A 22,871-nucleotide genomic window follows, 5' to 3' on the forward strand; every position below is an offset into this window, starting at 1 on the left:
AAATATAGATTAATGCTTTATTTTTAAAGACATTTGCCTTATTATAGCCTTCAATATGAGTGGCAAGGTTTTATATTAGCTTGTCGTTCCGTTTGAAATTTCTACATTTTTCATTTGCGACCCCATAAAATACGTGGTTGACAAAACAATGGAAACTTTTCCAAATATTTCATTAGTGGCATAAAATCTGAAATAATTTTTTAAAAAATTTTAACATTTTTATAGTATTTTATTTGTATACTTTTATTAACTTAATTAAACAAAAAACAAAGGACATAATTAATTAAATTCTAAAAATGAGAAAACAAAATTAAGAGATTTCTTTATTACGGCATTGACAAAACAATGGAAACTTTGCAATAACTCAATATGTTGTTGGGTATAACTTATTTTTTATAACTGCTATACATCGACGATTCATTGAACCAATTAAAGAGTCAATGGTCTCCTTTGAAATCTTTTGTCATTCCCTTATAACCGCTTCCCATAAATCTTCCTTCCTGGTGTAATTTTGGGTCCTTATTTTACGATCTACAATTTCCCATAGATTTTCTATGGGATTGAGATCTGGCGATTGGGCAGACCACTTCAAAACACGTACCTCGTTGGATTGTAACCACTCGATTACAACCCTAGAGGTGTGTTTCGGGTCGTTGTCGTTTTGGAATCTCCAAACTAGAGGCATATTTTTCTCAGCGTATGGATACATAACATCGTTCAATATGGTTCTGTATCCTTCACCCGTCATGGTATCTTTTATAATATGAATGGAGCCCATACCTTGCCCTGAAAAACATCCCCATACCATAATATTGCCACCGCCAAACTTTAGAGTCTTATTTGTGTAATGTAATGTTCTCCCATCACTGCCTTTTAAATCCCTGTTTAACATAAAACTATATTATATCTACAATACGTCATTATCAGAACTACAACTGTCACAAACATTGATACAATCACACAACAAATGTAAAACTTCAAAGACATTTTCTCATTATTACCTGTTTTTCTGAACAACTTCATCTGTCATTTGCAATCTCTGGGTGCAGTGCAATTCACCCAATATTATTATTGTTGTTGTGTTGCAATTAATTTCCATAATTTTTGTTGTTGTTGTAGTTGCATATTGTGTGCCATTTTCAATGATGAATGATGAACATACAAATGGAAATACATAAGTGGAAAAGTACATAGACTTGTACACTAGGATGCACCTTATATTGCACGGCTTGAATTTTCGAATCTCCCTGGTTCTAAAATTATGCTCTGTCATTTACCAAATGCTGAAAATTTATAGTAGAGTATCCAAAACTGGTCAACCGGTTTTTTCATCTTTGTAAACTCTACCGGTTTCGGTTTTATTTAAATTTTCGATTTTTTGAGAAACCGGGTTTGTAAGACGGTTAACCGGTTTTAATGAAATATATTTTCTAAAGCTCATTTAAACATATTTTTGAGAAACGTTGATAACATTTTTGAAAATGTTGTTTTTTTATAGAAAATTCTAGCATTTGACAATAATTGCATAGATAGAGCCTAAAAAATCAAAAATGTTAAATTTCCAACGAAGTAATACACAATTTATAAGATATTTCTTAATAGCGTCCACAAATAAAAATATATCTAAGTAGACCTTTTTCATATTGAATAAAAATATAATATAAACCGGTTAACAAGACAAAAATCTACACCGGTTTTTTCAAAAACAGACTTTTTCGGTTAAACCGGAAACCGTTATTTTAATTTCCCAGTTTTTTGGACACTCCAGTTTATAAAATATCCAACCTTTATTTGACGTTTCGAGTTTTGGGCCAAACAATTTTAAAAATTAAATGTTAAAAACAAATTCCTAATAAAAAATAGTTTTTCATTAGTAGGTTTTCAAATATAAAAACTCTCTGCTACAAAATGACACTTTTTGTCAAAACTTGAAAAGCCACCTAATGGAGTTTGTAGGCCTAGGTGAGGACATACTAAAACCGTTTTCAAGGATTTTGAAACACCCTCAAAATCTTGAGTTATTTTGAAAAAACGGCTTTAGGTTAGGTCGTAGTACATTAGTACCTCTAACCCACACATTTTTAGACCGATTTCAAAATTTTAAACAACGAAAGTTAGGTAAAGAATTAAGCTTTAATAAAATGTATGTCTAGAATCTATTTTCCTAGAAATTGTGTAAGTTTTTATAAATAGTTTCGCTTTCTTTTTTATTTTTTTCGTAATTTTTCAAATTCAACAATAGTTATTTTCATTTTTTTCTATGAAGACCTGTTTTTCTTGCAAACTTTTTTAAAGATAATTTTATATAGACAAAGATGAGACATTACTTATTAAAATTGGTTTATACTTGCAAAAGTTATTAAACTTTTTCGAAAAAAGTTCCATAAAATTTACCTTGTAAATTAAAAATTCTACAACAATTTTTTGTTTGTATAGTTTTTTGTTTTCTTTTATTCATATGGGCTGGGGGAGAAAATACTAAAAAAAGTGTTAATGAAAAGTTGAATAACTTTTAAAATTTTCATCCGATTTGAATAATTAAAACGATGGTTTGTTAAGAACTAAATTTCCTAAGTGCATTGGTATAAATTTTTATAAGCTTCCATATCAAAATAAGCAATGAAAAGCTACTAAAATCAAAAAAGTTTATAAATTTTGTTTTTCATTTAGATATTCTTAACAAAAACAATACTTATGACTTACAAATGTATCAAAAAATGCACGTCATTTTAAAGCGCATTCAGTTTTCGTTCCAATCCTGTTTAAAACTTTAAAGTCGGGCAGAGATTGACTGAGTTACAAATCGATAAGTTGACGAACATTACTGAAAACGTTTTTTTTCAGAATAACTTCTGAATTTCAGGGTGTTTCTGAAATTTTTTGACACAATTTCTAATGTACTCGACAAGCCCTATAACCCAAGCTAGGTCGTTTTCCAAGTTTTTTTCCATCGCAGCACCGTGAAATTTATTATTTAATACCAACAAAAAATCATTTCATGAATTTTCATTTTTTAACGATATTTCTATATCAGCATTTCTATATCTTCGATTTTAATTAATGCTAAATGAGGTTTTAAAAAAGCATACTTGACATATTGTACCTATTATTGGTTACTGTAGGGATCGATTTGTAATTGGTAAATTTCGAGAAAATTTAGTTTTTATTCACAAATTTCATTTATTTAAAAAAAAAAATATTTTCTAATATTTAATTTCGGATTGATTCGAATACAGCAAAGCGAGACCTCTACATTAACCTTTATAGGGACTTCAGGTCAAATTTGACCCATCTTGAATTGCTGATATTTCATGAATTTTATTTAATTTCAAAACTTAAAAACTACGTCAAGTTTTTAGAACAAAAATTGTCAAAAAAATTCTATAAAATGTTTTGCACTGGAGCAAAAAACTTGAATTTTTGTTTCGCAGAATTAAGTGAAATGTTTTCAGAGCTTTGGTACACTACAATAAATCTTTGGTATCACTAATATATGGGAGATTTCATGACAAGTGAACCAACTTTTGAAATCGATGTCTTCCGATCGGGATGAAATTTACACCAAGGTCAAAATATGACATTTTGGCAAATGTAACTTATTACCTATTTTGCTTAGCAAAATGTGTCCAAGAGATTAATTAAGATAGCTATTTCATCAATCTTTCGAAAAAAAAAATTACAAAAAAAAATAAAAAATTTTTCCGAAATCATAAACTTTTTTGACTTTTTTTTTCCAAATGGGACCTTTTTTCTCAAAAGAAAGCTTAGATATTTTTCTTGAAGACCTATTTGGCAGCTTAGTGGGATGCGATTGGGATATCTATCAAAATAAATGTTTTGTAACGCAAAACATAAAATTTTTGCAAAACGGACCCTTTTTGATCGCTTATCAAAATAAATATTTTGTAACTCAAGACAAGCAATTTTTTACTTTTTTTTTTTGCTAAATCGAACCTTTTTTCCAAAATGGGCCAAAAAATGTTCTGCTCAAAAGAAAGCTTAAGTCTTTTTCTTTAAGACCTAATTTTTTTTTGTTCAAAAGAAAGCTTTGATCTATTCATTTAATAGTTTTTGTGGTCGCTTAGTGGAATGCGAGTTGGATATCTATCAAAATAAATGTTTTGACACAAAAACTGTATATCTTAAGTTACAAAACAAATTTTAAATAGAAATTTGTGACCGATTATGGCCTATAATAAATAGGCTAGGTTATGATGAAATAAATACACTGGTACATATTCCTATAAACGCACTTAATTTTTTCAGTATTTTTGTTATATCTTTGTTGTTCTCATCCAAATGCAAAATTTAACTTTTTTAATAAGAGAAAACTTAACGGTACTTTTTGAAAGTAAGCAAGTTTTTTTCTTATTTTTGTTGTTTGTCTTAATTATGCGATCAAATGATCTTGGTGCTATTGTAAGCGGAAGATTCGTATAAACGCAGACGTGAAATTTGTTTTTATAAAAGTTACCAAAAATAAAATATCAATTTTAGTTTTTTTTTTCAACCAAAGTTACGTTTCTAATAGCAACATCTCAATTTATTGCAACTTTTTGTATTTGAATCAATAAATTTCATTACTTTTATAGATGCCCAAAAGAACTTTTTTGTTCGATCAAGAAAAGATTGAAATTAAATTTTTTCACGACCAAGGATGTTCCAATAGAGAAATTGGACGTAAAATCGATCGTTCGGAAAATGTGGTGCAAAATTTCTTGAAGAAAGTTCAAAATTATGGAGTTCGCAACCTACAAAGGGAAATACAAAACTAACAAGAAGAAAACTTAATCTAATAAAACAAGAAGCAACCCGCAACAAATTGAATTCCACACAAATAAAGAATAAATTGAATCTTCCAGTGACTTCCAAACACGTTGCACACATTTTACGAAAAGATGAAAACATAAAATGGAAAAAGCCGAAACCAATGCTAAAAAGCACCATAAAGAAAACCGTCTAAAATTCGCAAGAAAATATATGAAATGGACAGATAAGTGGAAAAAAGTAATTTAGATGGTCCTTACTCTTACTCATACTATTGGCACGATTTAAGATCAAACGATGTTCGGATGTCAAAACGTAATTTCGGTGGTGGTAGTGTTATAGTTTGGTCAGCGTTTTCTGCAGTTGGCAAGTCGAAAATATGTTTTGTTCCGACAAAAATGAATAGTGCGATTTATAACGAACTGTTGGAAGATGCTCTTCTCTCATTTATGGATGAAAAAATGGATGAAGATTGCATATTCCAACAAGATAATGCTGCAATCCATGTTTCTAAGCAATCGAAATCATGGTTTCATGAACATAGCATTCCTCTGTTGGACTGGCCGTCTTGTAGTCCGGACTTAAACCCAATGGAGAACTTGTGGGGATACATGGCCCGTTAAGTTTATGCAAATAATGTCCAGAATGTAAGCATAATGACTGTGACAGAGCTGAAACTAAGAATTAAACAAGTCTGGGAGGAAATTGATTCCAATCTGCTTAAAAAAATAGTGGAATCAATGCCAGGCCGTATTTTTGAGACAATCCATAACAAAGGATCATCCACACATTATTAATAATGCTACAGTGGCCCACAAATTAAAGTGCGTTTATAGGAAAATACCCTTAAAAATGGCTGTTAATCTCGAAAATTAAGTAAATAAAAAATAAAAAAAAGTACAAATGAATTTTTTTGTAAACAATATTTTAATAAACATTTTTCCCAATTTTGACTCATCATAGGTCGGAATTAGTATGGCGTTATATACGTTGTTGGAAGTATATTTGAAATATCTATCATTAGATATCCATATTGTCTATATTAATGACTTAATTATCCTGTTAATGATAAAAAATAGTTAAACAAGTAAGAAAGTATGGTCGGTCAAGCCCGACCATATAATACCCTACACCAAGTAAATGAGTAAAAATATTTTTCTTTTAAAATATCAACAATTTATATTTTTGAGTGATTTTCGGAAGTGGGCCTTATATGGGAGCTATGACCAATTATGGACCGATCACCATAAAATTAGGTCGTGTGATTTATGTCTATATTAGAGTTAACTATGTTGAATTTTGTGTGTATACCAACATTTTTAAGAGATTTATGCACGTTAAAGTGATTTTCGGAAGCGGGTCTATATGGGAGCTATGACTAATTATGGCCAGATCATAACAAAATTTGGTGACATGAATTTTGTATATATAAAACTTATTTGGAGCGAAATTTGTGTAGATACATAGATAAATTAAACATTTATGACCGATAAAGTCCAATTTCGAGGGGACATTTGTATGGGGGCTAGGTGAAATAATGGACCGATTTCAGCCAGTATCAATAGGCTTCGTCCTTGGGCCGAAAAAGTAATATGTACCAAATTTGATCGAAATATCTTCAAAATTGCGACCTGTACTCTGCGCACAAGGTTTACATGGACAGCCAGCCAGCCAACCAGACGGACGGACGGACGGACATCGTTTAATCGACTCAGAAAGTGATTCTAAGTCGATCGGTATACTTTAAGGTGGGTGTTAGATTAATATTTTTGGGCGTTACAAACATCTGCACAAACGCATAATACCCTCCCCACTATGGTGGTGTAGGGTATAAAAATCGAGGTAGACGTGGTTTTTATACCCTACACCACCATAGTGGGGAGGGTACAATGCGTTTGTGCAGATGTTTGTAACGCCCAAAAATATTAGTCTAACACCCACCTTATGTATGCCGATCGACTTAGAATCACTTTCTGAGTCGATTAAGCGATGTCCGTCCGTCCGTCCGTCCGCCTGGTCGGCTGGCTGGCTGTCCATGTAAACCTTGTGCGCAGAGTACAGGTCGCAATTTTGCAGATATTTTTATCAAATTTGGTACATATTATTTTTTCGGATCAAGGACCAAGCCTATTGAAACTGGCTGAAATCGGTCCACTATTTCACCTAGCCCCCATACAAATGTCCTCCCGAAATTGGACTTTATCGGTCATAAATGTTTAATTTATATATGTATCTCCACAAATTCCGCTCCAAATAAGTTTTATATACACAAAATTCATGTCACTAAATTTTGTTACGATCGGTCCATAATTAGTCATAACTCCCATATAGACTCGCTTCCGAAAATCACTTTAACGTGCATAAATCTCTTAAAAATGCTGGTAAACACACCAAATTCAACATAGTAAACTTTAATATAGACATAAATCACGCGACCTAATTTCATGGTGATCGGTCCATATAACCCCCCGAAAATCACTCAAAAATATAAATTATTGAAATTTTAAAAGAAAATTTTTTTTTGCTCTTTTACTTAGTGTATTATATGGTCGGGCTTGACCGACCATACTTTCTTACTTGTTTTCTTATATCTCAGCCATTTGTTAGGAGATTTTCTCGATTTGAAATAGCAATAGAAATGGCAATTATCTGTTATAATTTAATAAACAAATTTGTAACCCTCTAAATATATTCATGTTTAATTTTTACAATCTTTTAAAAAAAAATGTGCGTTTATAAATGTAAAAAAAACATTTATTTTGAAATACATCCCATTCGCATCCCAATAAGGAACCTAATAGGTATTAAAGGTCATTGACATTGGTTTTCTTTTGATCAAAAAAAATTTTTTTTAAAAAGGATCCATTTTTGAAAAAAAAGTTATATTTTGCAAAAAAAAGTAAAAAATTGTATTTCTTGAGTTACAAAATATTTATACCTAAAAAAAAAATTCAAAAAGTTTTTGATTTTGGAAAAAAATTTAAAACTGTTTTTTTTCGAAAGATTGAAGAAATAGCTATCGAAACTATTCGGGACACATTTTGGTAAGATCTAAAGGTTGTAAAACAAAAACCAATGCAAACATTTCAATGAGACAACTCTCATTGTAATTAAATGTCTTTAATAAAAATATTCAAATTCGCTGAGGTTTGCATTTATCTAGAGGCTGCCGAAAACGAGTTTTATTTTATTTGTCTCCTTCCAGATACCATATTTGTTGCTAACATATTGAAAATATCTTATTGACAAAACCAATCGGGAAATGTACATATATAAGCAAAAAAAAATTTCAGGATTCCTTATTTTGTTCATTACAAAGGAGTACGAATGTCGCGTTCGTCATGCATATGCATGACATTTTATTCTTTTATTCTCTTTTGGTATAAAGTTATAATGGAAAATACTGCTACTTCAATTAAAAACACAAAACTTCAAATAAAATAGGCAGGAATGGTTTTTTATGTTTTTTACGACGGAGAACAATTTTGGACCTTGGAAGCATCGAAAATTGCTAAATAAGTTCCACCCTATTATACACATACATATATTTATAGAAAACAATCATGAGCATATCGTTTCTGCAGCTATAAAAAGAGTTATTCGATTTTAAAAACCTTTTATTGTTTATGTGAATGCAAAATTACAAATTAATATTTTCGGTAACTTCTAAGTAACAATTTTTGTTTAAAATTTACATCTAACTCCATTTGCCGTCTCAGAAACCATATACTCTATGTTTGTGCTACTCGTATATACCTTTACATAAGTATAAAATTTACTTTACATACAAGCAATCATTTTTCAATTACAGGCAGCAAATCAGGTGAATATGAAGAGGTGCGTGAAAGACCATTTACAAAATTACTATCGAATGGTTCATTACTGTTGCAACATGTCAAAGAGGATCGTGAAGGTTTTTATTTGTGTCAAGCCAACAATGGCATTGGTACTGGTATCGGTAAAGTGATTCAGCTGAAAGTTAATTGTAAGTATAATTTTGTTGTTACCTTTGTTTTGTTTTTTTTTTTTGAGTACTCTTTTTTCAATTTGTATTCATCAACATGCCCAGTTGTCGGTACACATCCACCCTCCTAAAATCATTCCACCATCACCTCACACTCTTCTGATGCAAATAATGTGCAGTTGTATAATTACGAAAAGTTAATTGAAAAAAGTGCAAAGTTTATTGCACCTTAATTGAGTAAATACGAGATGTATGAGTACTTTGTAACCAAATACAGTGGTGTGTCTAGCTTGCTGTATGTTGAATGGTGGCGCACCTTTACTAGGAGGGATTCATATGTTAACTAGTTATTTATTATTCACTTTTCATTGTTGGTGAAAATTATTTGAAATAGGTCAATTATTTAGTACCAACTAAAGGACAAAAATAAATAAGTGCACTTAACGTTGAGATTAGGGTTTTTAATTTCCCGACCTTTTTTGATCCCCGGGAATCGGGAAATTTTTTTCTACATTCCCGGGTACCCGGCTATTCCCGAAATATATAATGATACTGTAAATTAGAAATATTATAGTCAAATTTCATATAAAAACGTAGTGTTATAATTATTAAATATCAGAGCTTCGAATTAATTGATAAATTTGAACTTAATTTACTAAAATCTTAATCCGTTATTAAAAAATGTCAGCCTTTTATTCCATAAATCCATTCCTAATATTTAATTTTTTAGATTCATTCCAAAGTCGTTGTTTAAACTGAACTAATTTTAAAGTTAATTAATAAAAGAATTTATTCAAAACAATTAATGATTAAATTTTCGTTAAATCAAATCATTTACAAAATTAATTGAAGACATTGTCTTAAACCTTTTTGTACTAGATTTTAATTGAAGACAAATTTAATCATTAAATAAATTTTTGAAGCTATTTTGTTATGGATTTGAAGAAGAAATTTAAAGAAATTAGAATGATTCAATAAGAAATAAATTCTATAAATAATGAATTCTCTTTTTAAATTACGATAAACCCCAAATAAATAATAATAATAAGTGGTATATTATTGCCAAGATATGTATAAGCAAAAAACTGTACAAAATTTTTCACTATTTTTTGGTGAAAAAATAGATTTCTAACTTGTTTTCTATGTATTTTCGTCAGTTTTTAATTGCCGGGAAAAATAGGCAAAATTCCCGGGAAATTTGTACCGGGAATTCCTGGGAAAAAAAACCCTAGTTGAGACCGACATACAATTTCGTTGGTCGCTATTAAAATTATTTAAAAACGTAATTCATGCGTGAAATTCGCAACAGTTTGCCAGTATTTCCAGTGACTATCCATTTGTTTGTTCCTAAGTCTCTATTTTGTATGTACAAATGCCCAATGTGTAACATATATCGTAACTTTTTGAAGATAATGTTCAAACATTCTGCGCTGAATGTCTGAGGGTAAGTTCTATATTCAGGGTAATGTGAGATATACGACAGACTCTGGACAGCTGCTCGTTGCACTGACCCAGCAACGAAACAAAATTTCTAACTTTGCTAAAACTAATTAAAAATTGGACCAAAGGGAGAAAGTTAAAATTTAACGTCAAACTTCCTACCCTGTCTATTATTTTGCAGATGAAATCAACATTTGCCATTCATACTCATTCAATTATAGACCAGTAGGAGAATGGGCCAATGAGGGAAAACATGAATGTTACGCTCAACCAAAATCTTGTGACAATCTCTGTATCTCAGTGGGGCAGAATCAAAAATTTTTGGAAATACAGTGACTCAAACGCAAAATCGGACAAGAGTTCGTCTGATATAAATGTGCTCTAAACATGAAAGCATGTACCAAAAAAATTGTTTTTTTCGCTTCTAAAATCAAAATTTGTATAACTAAAACTGTAAACTTTTGCCTAAAAACCAAAATAACTCAATTTCTTGCGCCAGACACAAAATCGGATAGAGTAAAATAAGTATTCAAAAGTGGGCGATAAATATTTATTTGCATATCCTTTGTTGTCTCGAATGACCTGTAATCGCTTTTAAATAAATTTTACCATGTTTTGGCATACTTCCGGCTCGATGTCCATGCTTTCAGTAAGGACTCTTTTATCTGAACTAACGTGTTAAATTTTATTTGATGCTCTCTCCTAGCTAATTCCTCCCAAAGATGCTCAATTGCATTAAAGTCTGGGCTCTGTACAAGAGTTTCTATAAGTTTGGGACAGTTATGGATCAACCAAATATTTGCAACACCTGATGTGAGCTTGGGATCGTAGTCTTGATAAATGGAAAAGATGTTATCTGTACCCACTTTTTCGCACTTGCTCTAAATTTTGCTTCAAAATGTTGAGATAGACAAATTTGTCCATTTTGCCATCGATAAAATGCAAATTTTTTGGTTTAGAGCACATTTATATCAGACAAACTCTTGTCCGATTTTGCGTTTGAGTCACTGTAAATCTGACGTGGGCGTAGACATTCGAGTTTAAGTTATTAAAATGAACCCAGTTTAAGTTATTAAAATTGACCCCAAAATGGAGCTCAAAGTAGCGTACCTTCGACATGTAAAGTTTTTAAACACGTGCCACTTTTTTGTTTCCCATCCAATTTCAAAGAATATTAAAAAATATGCTTAATTTCCGAGTTATTAGCATTTCAAAATTGAAATTTTAAAATTTTGTCATACCTTGGTCCGCTTTTTTGAAAATATAGGGCGTACTTTTGCACCGAATGGAATGGACTCAAATTTCTTTTGTGAGTTAGACAACTAAATTACCAATAATATACAAAAGATTTCACAACAGTATCAATTATGGATCTAAAACAAAACGATTTTCATTTTGAAAATTAAAAAAATAGTAAATTTTTGCTGATTTTTAGGTGAAAAGGTCCTAAGGTCTTTAAGAATATATAACAATTTTATGTTTTTCTGTAATATAACTTAATGGAGAACATTTTGATAAAGAAAATATGTCGTATTTTTCGAATATGTCGCCCCTACACCTTTCAGAATTTAACCCATTTTTTTTTATCAAATTTTCAACTTTGGGCCACATGTTCTAAAATCTCAAAGCTGGGATAAGAAAACGGAAAGCAGCTTTGAAAACCTTGATGTGTTTCCTATTTATCTTAAAAGTATTTTCCGAGCCCTCCGAAAGAAATGTGAGTCATATGGGTAAAATAGTAAAAAAACTATTTTTGGGATTCTTGCTAAATTTTTTAGGAATTGCGGTATGCCCTTTGACCTTTTGACAAATTTTTTTACACTTTGTTATTTAGAATGACAAATTTAAAAAACGTTAAAAATATGTCGTATTTTTCGAATATGTCGCCCCTACACCTTTCAGAATTTAACCCATTTTTTTTTATCAAATTTTCATCTTTGGGCCACATGTTCTAAAATCTCAAAGCTGGGATAAGAAAACGGAAAGCAGCTTTGAAAACCTTGATGTGTTTCCTATTTATCTTAAAAGTATTTTCCGAGCCCTCCGAAAGAAATGTGAGTCATATGGGTAAAATAGTAAAAAAACTATTTTTGGGATTCTTGCTAAATTTTTTAGGAATTGCGGTATGCCCTTTGACCTTTTGACAAATTTTTTTACACTTTGTTATTTAGAATGACAAATTTAAAAAACGTTAAAAATTTCATTGAGTTTCGTTAATTTTATTTATTTATTGAGTTTCTAAAACTAAAATTTGTATCAACATTTTTATAGGATTCCAAATATTAGGAACAATTTAATTTATATTTATTCCGAACTAATTTGTTTTTTGGTTAAGATAAAGTTTTGGTCTTACAATGAAAATTTCTAGTCAATACCTCAATTAGATTCAAAAATATGCCACATTAAAACTCCTTCAAAAATATTGCACGTAAGTCCGATAGATAAGATTCCAGTAGTTTGTGGGTACATGGAGCCTGAGCGACATTGAAAAATGTCTGATTGGAACAGAATAGCGACCCTATAATTCTGAAAGGGCATGTTGAGTAGATAATTTTTGTAGAATTAACTTATAGTCCAGCTGCTCTGAATTTTTTTTTTACAGTAGGTCAAAGTTTTAATTTTTTGATCGAAGGTAGCAATATACTAACTGAAAAAAATGATGTAAGTTAATATCTGAGAGAATTCTTATTCTCAGAGTTATATTGTGGAATTTTATGGGGATCATTTTTGTGGAACATCTTAACCCCCTATCTCCTCTCTTTAGGGGTCAATTTGATCCATATTTCGAGAAAACCGAAAAAAGTCCTTTCAAAAAGGACATTTAAGGATTAATATATTCTACAAAAATTGTTTCCGTAAAATACCAAAGATACAAAAGTTGTATAGAAAGCCCTTTACGCTTAATTAGCAAAATAACACGCCATATCGGGTCTCACATTCTTTAAAAATATCTTCAAAAATCGAGTTATGATCCGTATGAGATTTAAAATATAAATAGTTCTTAAGGAGATCTACAAAAATATGCATACATATGTAAGTTATCTCTTTTAGTTCAAGAGATATTTAGGCTTATTTATATATTTTTGTTAATTCTGCTCGACCTTTTTTGGTTCTTTAGATATGGCGGGCTTACGGAGGTTCGAAATTTTTTTTTTTTAATCTCACCTATATTTGCAATAAAATTTCGAATACAATAAAAATAACATGCGAACAGTTATCTCGTCCCTATAAAAAGTTGCACGCATCCAAATTTGGAACATAAAAAATGGTCGTATTTTTTACGTTTTTATTCTACAAAAATTATCTACTCAATCTGCCCTTTCAGAATTATAGGGTCGCTAGTCTGTTCGAAAAATGCTGTTGGACAGTGTAGTTAAATGTATATTTCATATCATTATTTGAAGACAATATTAGTTAATTTCTTTAATATTTTTTAACATTAAGTGGCTACTTGCCTTTCTACCATAAACAATTCTCATTAATCGAAGTATGTACTTTATATCCTCCCTTAATAATGATTATTCCTACGCAAATGCTATCCAGCTAATTAATATTACCTTTTAGCTAATTATCATCATTCAAATTTTACAAATAAGTACTTGTTTATACATATTTCTGCCACATTTGTTTCCATTCTCCCCAGGGTGTATTAACAAATAATGGGTTTTGCCATTATCATCATCATTATTATATTTTATTTTAGTCACCACTGTGCTATTATTTCTTTTACTTTTTGGTGTATTATACATTTTTAATTATTGCAAATTAATGAAATGCTGATTACATTTCATTGAGGAATTACATATTAAAAATGTATGGAAATAAACTCTTTGTTCAGAATGTTTTGGAGCAATTTTAACAGTATCGAATGTTTTATTACACTCAGATGAGAAAAATTAATTTTTTAACATTTATTTATAAGAATTTGTATCTGTATGTGTTTCTTTTTCTCTTTTTTATATTTATTTCGCTTTATCATTGAACGTCTGAATGAACATTGGGAAAAAATACTCAACCCATTGGAATTGTTTTTGACTTTTGACATCATCTCGCCATCACCAACATCATCATCATCATCATACTTTTATTGTCGTCAACACCAATAACAAAAAACAACAACTTAATCACCAACATCGACATATCCAACAACATTGAATGTGGCAAATGAAAATGTAACAAATAACAACGACAACTATAACAAATACAGCATCGCCCTATTTCCAATCGACATCACGTTCGGTGACGGTAAAAAAAGGTGATACAGCGATATTGCAGTGCAGAGTAAGCGGTGACAAACCGATTAATATCGTATGGATGCGTTCGGGCAAAAATACATTAAATCCATCGACAAATTACAAGTACGTAACAAAATGAAATACAACAAAAAAAAAAAAATTACAAAATATATTTCACAAAAAAAACACAAACACAGCTTGATTACACTTTGTTCATGTTAAACAAGGTCCCTTTGGAGGTGTAGGTACTTTTGTATTTATACTTGTGTACGTACAAAAGTATGTTCGCGAATATTGTATAATTTGTAACTTTGTGCTAAATAATGAGTTTCGAAAAATTAAAAAAAAAACATAAACTAGATAAAATGACAAAGTATGCTGTAGTACACTGAGCAACAAATATGTAATTATCTCAGTTCTAGTTCAGTTCTAGTTCAGTTCTAGTTCAGTTCTAGTTCAGTTCTAGTTCAGTTCTAGTTCAGTTCTAGTTCAGTTCTAGTTCAGTTCTAGTTCAGTTCTAGTTCAGTTCTAGTTCAGTTCTAGTTCAGTTCTAGTTCAGTTCTAGTTCAGTTCTAGTTCAGTTCTAGTTCAGTTCTAGTTCAGTTCTAGTTCAGTTCTAGTTCAGTTCTAGTTCAGTTCTAGTTCAGTTCTAGTTCAGTTCTAGTTCAGTTCTAGTTCAGTTCTAGTTCAGTTCTAGTTCAGTTCTAGTTCAGTTCTAGTTCAGTTCTAGTTCAGTTCTAGTTCTAGTTCAGTTCTAGTTCAGTTCTAGTTCAGTTCTAGTTCTAGTTCAGTTCTAGTTCAGTTCTAGTTCAGTTCTAGTTCAGTTCTAGTTCAGTTCTAGTTCAGTTCTAGTTCAGTTCTAGTTCAGTTCTAGTTCAGTTCTAGTTCAGTTCTAGTTCTAGTTCTAGTTCAGTTCTAGTTCAGTTCTAGTTCAGTTCTAGTTCAGTTCTAGTTCAGTTCTAGTTCAGTTCTAGTTCAGTTCTAGTTCAGTTCTAGTTCAGTTCTAGTTCAGTTCTAGTTCAGTTCTAGTTCAGTTCTAGTTCAGTTCTAGTTCAGTTCTAGTTCAGTTCTAGTTCAGTTCTAGTTCAGTTCTAGTTCAGTTCTAGTTCAGTTCTAGTTCAGTTCTAGTTCAGTTCTAGTTCAGTTCTAGTTCAGTTCTAGTTCAGTTCTAGTTCAGTTCTAGTTCAGTTCTAGTTCAGTTCTAGTTCAGTTCTAGTTCAGTTCTAGTTCAGTTCTAGTTCAGTTCTAGTTCAGTTCTAGTTCAGTTCTAGTTCAGTTCTAGTTCAGTTCTAGTTCAGTTCTAGTTCAGTTCTAGTTCAGTTCTAGTTCAGTTCTAGTTCAGTTCTAGTTCAGTTCTAGTTCAGTTCTAGTTCAGTTCTAGTTCAGTTCTAGTTCAGTTCTAGTTCAGTTCTAGTTCAGTTCTAGTTCAGTTCTAGTTCAGTTCTAGTTCAGTTCTAGTTCAGTTCTAGTTCAGTTCTAGTTCAGTTCTAGTTCAGTTCTAGTTCAGTTCTAGTTCAGTTCTAGTTCAGTTCTAGTTCAGTTCTAGTTCAGTTCTAGTTCAGTTCTAGTTCAGTTCTAGTTCAGTTCTAGTTCAGTTCTAGTTCAGTTCTAGTTCAGTTCTAGTTCAGTTCTAGTTCAGTTCTAGTTCAGTTCTAGTTCAGTTCTAGTTCAGTTCTAGTTCAGTTCTAGTTCAGTTCTAGTTCAGTTCTAGTTCAGTTCTAGTTCAGTTCTAGTTCAGTTCTAGTTCAGTTCTAGTTCAGTTCTAGTTCAGTTCTAGTTCAGTTCTAGTTCAGTTCTAGTTCAGTTCTAGTTCAGTTCTAGTTCAGTTCTAGTTCAGTTCTAGTTCAGTTCTAGTTCAGTTCTAGTTCAGTTCTAGTTCAGTTCTAGTTCAGTTCTAGTTCAGTTCTAGTTCAGTTCTAGTTCAGTTCTAGTTCAGTTCTAGTTCAGTTCTAGTTCAGTTCTAGTTCAGTTCTAGTTCAGTTCTAGTTCAGTTCTAGTTCAGTTCTAGTTCAGTTCTAGTTCAGTTCTAGTTCAGTTCTAGTTCAGTTCTAGTTCAGTTCTAGTTCTAGTTCAGTTCTAGTTCAGTTCTAGTTCAGTTCTAGTTCAGTTCTAGTTCAGTTCTAGTTCAGTTCTAGTTCTAGTTCAGTTCTAGTTCTAGTTCAGTTCTAGTTCAGTTCTAGTTCAGTTCTAGTTCAGTTCTAGTTCTAGTTCATTTCTAGTTCAGTTCTAGTTCAGTTCTAGTTCTAGTTCAGTTCTAGTTCAGTTCTAGTTCAGTTCTAGTTCAGTTCTAGTTCAGTTCTAGTTCAGTTCTAGTTCAGTTCTAGTTCAGTTCTAGTTCAGTTCTAGTTCAGTTCTAGTTCAGTTCTAGTTCAGTTCTAGTTCAGTTCTAGTTCAGTTCTAGTTCAGTTCTAGTTCAGTTCTAGTTCAGTTCTAGTTCAGTTCTAGTTCAGTTCTAGTTCAGTTCTAGTTCAGTTCTAGTTCAGTTCTAGTTCAGTTCTAGTTCAGTTCTAGTTCAGTTCTAGTTCAGTTCTAGTTCAGTTCTAGTTCAGTTCTAGTTCAGTTCTAGTTCAGTTCTAGTTCAGTTCTAGTTCAGTTCTAGTTCAGTTCTAGTTCAGTTCTAGTTCAGTTCTAGTTCAGTTCTAGTTCAGTTCTAGTTCAGTTCTAGTTCAGTTCTAGTTCAGTTCTAGTTCAGTTCTAGTTCAGTTCTAGTTCAGTTCTAGTTCAGTTCTAGTTCAGTTCTAGTTCAGTTCTAGTTCAGTTCTAGTTCAGTTCTAGTTCAGTTCTAGTTCAGTTCTAGTTCAGTTCTAGTTCAGTTCTAGTTCAGTTCTAGTTCAGTTCTAGTTCAGTTCTAGTTCAGTTCTAGTTCAGTTCTAGTTCAGTTCTAGTTCAGTTCTAGTTCAGTTCTAGTTCAGTTCTAGTTCAGTTCTAGTTCAGTTCTAGTTCAGTTCTAGTTCAGTTCTAGTTCAGTTCTAGTTCAGTTCTAGTTCAGTTCTAGTTCAGTTCTAGTTCAGTTCTAGTTCAGTTCTAGTTCAGTTCTAGTTCAGTTCTAGTTCAGTTCTAGTTCAGTTCTAGTTCAGTTCTAGTTCTAGTTCTAGTTCTAGTTCAGTTCTAGTTCAGTTCTAGTTCAGTTCTAGTTCAGTTCTAGTTCAGTTCTAGTTCAGTTCTAGTTCAGTTCTAGTTCAGTTCTAGTTCAGTTCTAGTTCAGTTCTAGTTCTAGTTCTAGTTCTAGTTCAGTTCTAGTTCAGTTCTAGTTCAGTTCTAGTTCAGTTCTAGTTCAGTTCTAGTTCAGTTCTAGTTCAGTTCTAGTTCAGTTCTAGTTCAGTTCTAGTTCAGTTCTAGTTCAGTTCTAGTTCAGTTCTAGTTCAGTTCTAGTTCTAGTTCTAGTTCAGTTCTAGTTCAGTTCTAGTTCAGTTCTAGTTCAGTTCTAGTTCAGTTCTAGTTCAGTTCTAGTTCAGTTCTAGTTCAGTTCTAGTTCAGTTCTAGTTCAGTTCTAGTTCAGTTCTAGTTCAGTTCTAGTTCAGTTCTAGTTCAGTTCTAGTTCAGTTCTAGTTCAGTTCTAGTTCAGTTCTAGTTCAGTTCTAGTTCAGTTCTAGTTCAGTTCTAGTTCAGTTCTAGTTCAGTTCTAGTTCAGTTCTAGTTCAGTTCTAGTTCAGTTCTAGTTCAGTTCTAGTTCAGTTCTAGTTCAGTTCTAGTTCAGTTCTAGTTCAGTTCTAGTTCAGTTCTAGTTCAGTTCTAGTTCAGTTCTAGTTCAGTTCTAGTTCAGTTCTAGTTCAGTTCTAGTTCAGTTCTAGTTCAGTTCTAGTTCAGTTCTAGTTCAGTTCTAGTTCAGTTCTAGTTCAGTTCTAGTTCAGTTCTAGTTCAGTTCTAGTTCTAGTTCATTTCTAGTTCAGTTCTAGTTCAGTTCTAGTTCTAGTTCATTTCTAGTTCAGTTCTAGTTCAGTTCTAGTTCTAGTTCAGTTCTAGTTCAGTTCTAGTTCAGTTCTAGTTCAGTTCTAGTTCAGTTCTAGTTCAGTTCTAGTTCAGTTCTAGTTCAGTTCTAGTTCAGTTCTAGTTCAGTTCTAGTTCAGTTCTAGTTCAGTTCTAGTTCAGTTCTAGTTCAGTTCTAGTTCAGTTCTAGTTCAGTTCTAGTTCAGTTCTAGTTCAGTTCTAGTTCAGTTCTAGTTCAGTTCTAGTTCAGTTCTAGTTCAGTTCTAGTTCAGTTCTAGTTCAGTTCTAGTTCAGTTCTAGTTCAGTTCTAGTTCAGTTCTAGTTCAGTTCTAGTTCAGTTCTAGTTCAGTTCTAGTTCAGTTCTAGTTCAGTTCTAGTTCAGTTCTAGTTCAGTTCTAGTTCAGTTCTAGTTCAGTTCTAGTTCAGTTCTAGTTCAGTTCTAGTTCAGTTCTAGTTCAGTTCTAGTTCAGTTCTAGTTCAGTTCTAGTTCAGTTCTAGTTCAGTTCTAGTTCAGTTCTAGTTCAGTTCTAGTTCAGTTCTAGTTCAGTTCTAGTTCAGTTCTAGTTCAGTTCTAGTTCAGTTCTAGTTCAGTTCTAGTTCAGTTCTAGTTCAGTTCTAGTTCAGTTCTAGTTCAGTTCTAGTTCAGTTCTAGTTCAGTTCTAGTTCAGTTCTAGTTCAGTTCTAGTTCAGTTCTAGTTCAGTTCTAGTTCAGTTCTAGTTCAGTTCTAGTTCAGTTCTAGTTCAGTTCTAGTTCAGTTCTAGTTCAGTTCTAGTTCAGTTCTAGTTCAGTTCTAGTTCAGTTCTAGTTCAGTTCTAGTTCAGTTCTAGTTCAGTTCTAGTTCAGTTCTAGTTCAGTTCTAGTTCAGTTCTAGTTCAGTTCTAGTTCTAGTTCAGTTCTAGTTCAGTTCTAGTTCAGTTCTAGTTCAGTTCTAGTTCAGTTCTAGTTCAGTTCTAGTTCAGTTCTAGTTCAGTTCTAGTTCAGTTCTAGTTCAGTTCTAGTTCAGTTCTAGTTCTAGTTCAGTTCTAGTTCAGTTCTAGTTCAGTTCTAGTTCTAGTTCAGTTCTAGTTCAGTTCTAGTTCAGTTCTAGTTCAGTTCTAGTTCAGTTCTAGTTCAGTTCTAGTTCAGTTCTAGTTCAGTTCTAGTTCAGTTCTAGTTCAGTTCTAGTTCTAGTTCTAGTTCAGTTCTAGTTCAGTTCTAGTTCAGTTCTAGTTCAGTTCTAGTTCAGTTCTAGTTCAGTTCTAGTTCAGTTCTAGTTCAGTTCTAGTTCAGTTCTAGTTCAGTTCTAGTTCAGTTCTAGTTCAGTTCTAGTTCAGTTCTAGTTCAGTTCTAGTTCAGTTCTAGTTCAGTTCTAGTTCAGTTCTAGTTCAGTTCTAGTTCAGTTCTAGTTCAGTTCTAGTTCAGTTCTAGTTCAGTTCTAGTTCAGTTCTAGTTCAGTTCTAGTTCAGTTCTAGTTCAGTTCTAGTTCAGTTCTAGTTCAGTTCTAGTTCAGTTCTAGTTCAGTTCTAGTTCAGTTCTAGTTCAGTTCTAGTTCAGTTCTAGTTCAGTTCTAGTTCAGTTCTAGTTCAGTTCTAGTTCAGTTCTAGTTCAGTTCTAGTTCAGTTCTAGTTCAGTTCTAGCTCAGTTCTATTTCAGATCTAGTTATGTCAGTTACTGTACAATAAAAATTTGAAAAATATTTTCATTAGTTGTATACTTTCTTTGTGTGTTTTTTCATTATAATCATTATAAACCACCTCTAACATTTAATGTTTTTTGCTGATGCTGTACTAGAATTTCAGTGAAGCAAGAAGCAACACCCGATGGTGTATCAGCAGAATTACAAATACGTTTAGTGGATTCCACAGATAGTGGTCCGTATTTTTGTCGTGCCAGCAATTTGTATGGCAATGATCAGCAATTGGTGCAGTTGCAAGTACAAGAGCCACCACAGCCACCATCCGTATTAGAAGCAGCAATGATATCAAGTCGTTCGGTGAATTTGAAGTGGCAGCCAAAAACACAAAATTCAGGAGATGTATCAAAGTACATAGTGGAATACAAGGAAATGGATGGTAATTAAAATAACTAATAATTAAAGGAAGGCAAAACAAATAATGTGTATTTTTTTCCAGCTGCTATCTTTATAGACCAATGGCAACACATAGAGGTTAAAGATCCTCCCAGCTATAATGCTCTGATAGAGAATCTTAAGCCAGCCACTCGTTATGCATTTCGTGTTATTGCAGAGGGAACAGCTGGTCGCAGTGCTCCTAGCCAGGAATTGGTTATACGTACTGAACCTCAAAGGCCGGCGGGACCACCTTTAAGTCTCTCTGTACGTCCTTTGTCTTCTACAGAGCTTTTAGTTAGTTGGGTGGCGCCTTTGGCTGAACTAAGGCATGGTGATATTCAGGGCTATAATGTAGGCTATAAACTGGCTAGTACGGGCAATACGGCCTATAATTTTACCTCAGTATCGGGTGATGGCGAGGGAGGCAGTGGTGAATTGTTGCTAACGGGCTTACAGAGATTCGCCCGTTATAATGTGGTGGTGCAGGCTTTTAATCAAGTAGGTCCGGGACCTTTATCAGAGCCGGCTTCCGCTCAAACTATGGAAGATGGTAAGTTAGTAGCTGAATTCTTTTTAAGTGGAAAATAATCATGTTTATTTTATTTATTTTTATTTAGTTCCTAGTAGATCTCCAGAAGATATACGTTGCGCTGCTTTAACCTCACAATCTCTACAGGTTTCCTGGCAGCCACCTCCCATTCATCATACGAATGGCATTTTACAAGGCTACAAACTCATATTTGAACCCATATTAGATGATTATTCACCCAACAAAGATGAAGTGGAATCACGTAAAACCACTGCCTTGACCACAGTCCTTACAGGTCTACGTAAGTATGCCAACTACAGCATACAAGTATTGGCCCATACACGCATGGGCGATGGCGTTTTATCCAACCCTGTTTACTGCCACACCGAAGAAGATGCCCCAGAAGCACCCGCCGACATTAAAGTGGTAGTAAGTTCACCACAATCTTTATACGTTTCATGGCTACCACCCACCGAACCCAATGGAGTCATCACTAAATATAATCTGTACACTAGAGTGGTTAATGGCCGTGAAGAGTTAAACAATGAGAAGAGAAGTTTGCCCTCCCAGCAGGCTTATTATGAGGCCAAAAATTTACATCCTCACATAGAGTATCAGTTTTGGGTAACTGCTTCTACTCGTGTGGGCGAGGGTAAAAGTTCCCGAGTAGCTTCCCAAATTACCACAAATCGTGTGCCAGCACGCATAGTATCCTTTGGTGGGCCCACGGTTAGACCTTGGCGTTCCACAGTAACACTGTCCTGTACGGCGGTGGGAAAACCAAAACGCGAATGGTTTAAAGCAGATATGCCCATTAGACAAGGAGGGTTACATAACACCCAACTGCTAGATTCAGGGGATTTAATTATTTCTAGTCTACAGGTATCCGACAGCGGCAACTACAGCTGTCAAGTTGACAATGGCATTGGCACTGATCGCCTCACACATATACTGCTCGTGCAAGTACCACCCTCAGCACCTGTTCTGTATGTGACCAGTGCAACAACTAGCAGCATTCTAATGCACTGGAAATGTGGCTTCACGGGCAATGCACCCATCACCAGCTACACCTTGTATTATCGTCGAGCCAGTGGTAATATTGAGGAAATGCTTTTGTCACGCCATGCTTCGAGCCATGAGCTAAAGGGTTTAGTTTGTGGCAGCACCTATCAGATACACTTGACGGCTCATAATAAAGTGGGAACCTCACCGACTAGCATAACACTACATGTTAGAACTCAGGGACAATCGCCGGGTGTGCCTTCGACCACAACATTAATTGCTCCTAATTCGACTTCGGTAACGATAAGACTGCACACATGGCCTGATAATGGCTGTCCTATGTTATATTTTGTTTTACAATATCGCTCGGTTACCGATGGACCAGAACACGATTGGGTTTTGGGTAAGTTTAATTAAGATATTTTTCGAAGAGTTATCGTACCTTACCACTTCAAATTTGGTAATACCAAATTTTAAGTTGCTTAAAACTTTAAAACTTGCTATTGTTTGGATTCTAGGTTAAAAGTTAAATTTTATATAAGAATAGTGTAGAAATTGTACAGTTTCAATTACAATAACTTCGCCAATTTTTACAATATTGGTCAACATAGTTTTCTAAAAAATCTTTTTCGATCTTCCATTTTCTAAAGATTTTCCTCAATTAAAAGATATTGTATGGTTAGCAACACATCAATAAATCAGAGTGGGACTATAAATCGAAAAATAATCACTAATCTTCAAACATATTTTTACATATACATATATTCTGAGTGTATCACCCATAATCCAATTCCAATGGAAAAATTATAATAAATTTTAACAATATCCTTTCTCAAGGATATGTGTATGTGGTCGCCGCTTCTAACGCATACAAAGAGTAAACTATAGGTCCAATTTTCAGACACCCTTCACAGTAATTCATGTGCTCGATCTTCTCTGCTTTATCTGCATATATG

The 22,871-nt window shown here is 33.0% G+C and overlaps 1 protein-coding gene across 1 annotated transcript in view; it reads left to right on the forward strand.

Moving 5' to 3' along the window:
• Positions 1-22,871, forward strand: part of Dscam2 (Down syndrome cell adhesion molecule 2) — a 168,392-nt gene that overhangs the window by 123,842 nt on the left and 21,679 nt on the right. Inside the window, exons 12-16 of the mRNA XM_065503597.1 lie at positions 8,579-8,752; positions 14,379-14,529; positions 20,105-20,385; positions 20,446-20,934; positions 21,002-22,318. Coding sequence (XP_065359669.1) covers positions 8,579-8,752; positions 14,379-14,529; positions 20,105-20,385; positions 20,446-20,934; positions 21,002-22,318 — 2,412 coding nt within the window. The remainder of the gene's footprint in view (positions 1-8,578; positions 8,753-14,378; positions 14,530-20,104; positions 20,386-20,445; positions 20,935-21,001; positions 22,319-22,871) is intronic.

The sequence above is a fragment of the Calliphora vicina genome, chromosome 3, assembly GCF_958450345.1.
Source record: "Calliphora vicina chromosome 3, idCalVici1.1, whole genome shotgun sequence".
In the NCBI taxonomy this organism is placed as follows: Eukaryota; Metazoa; Arthropoda; class Insecta; order Diptera; family Calliphoridae; genus Calliphora; species Calliphora vicina.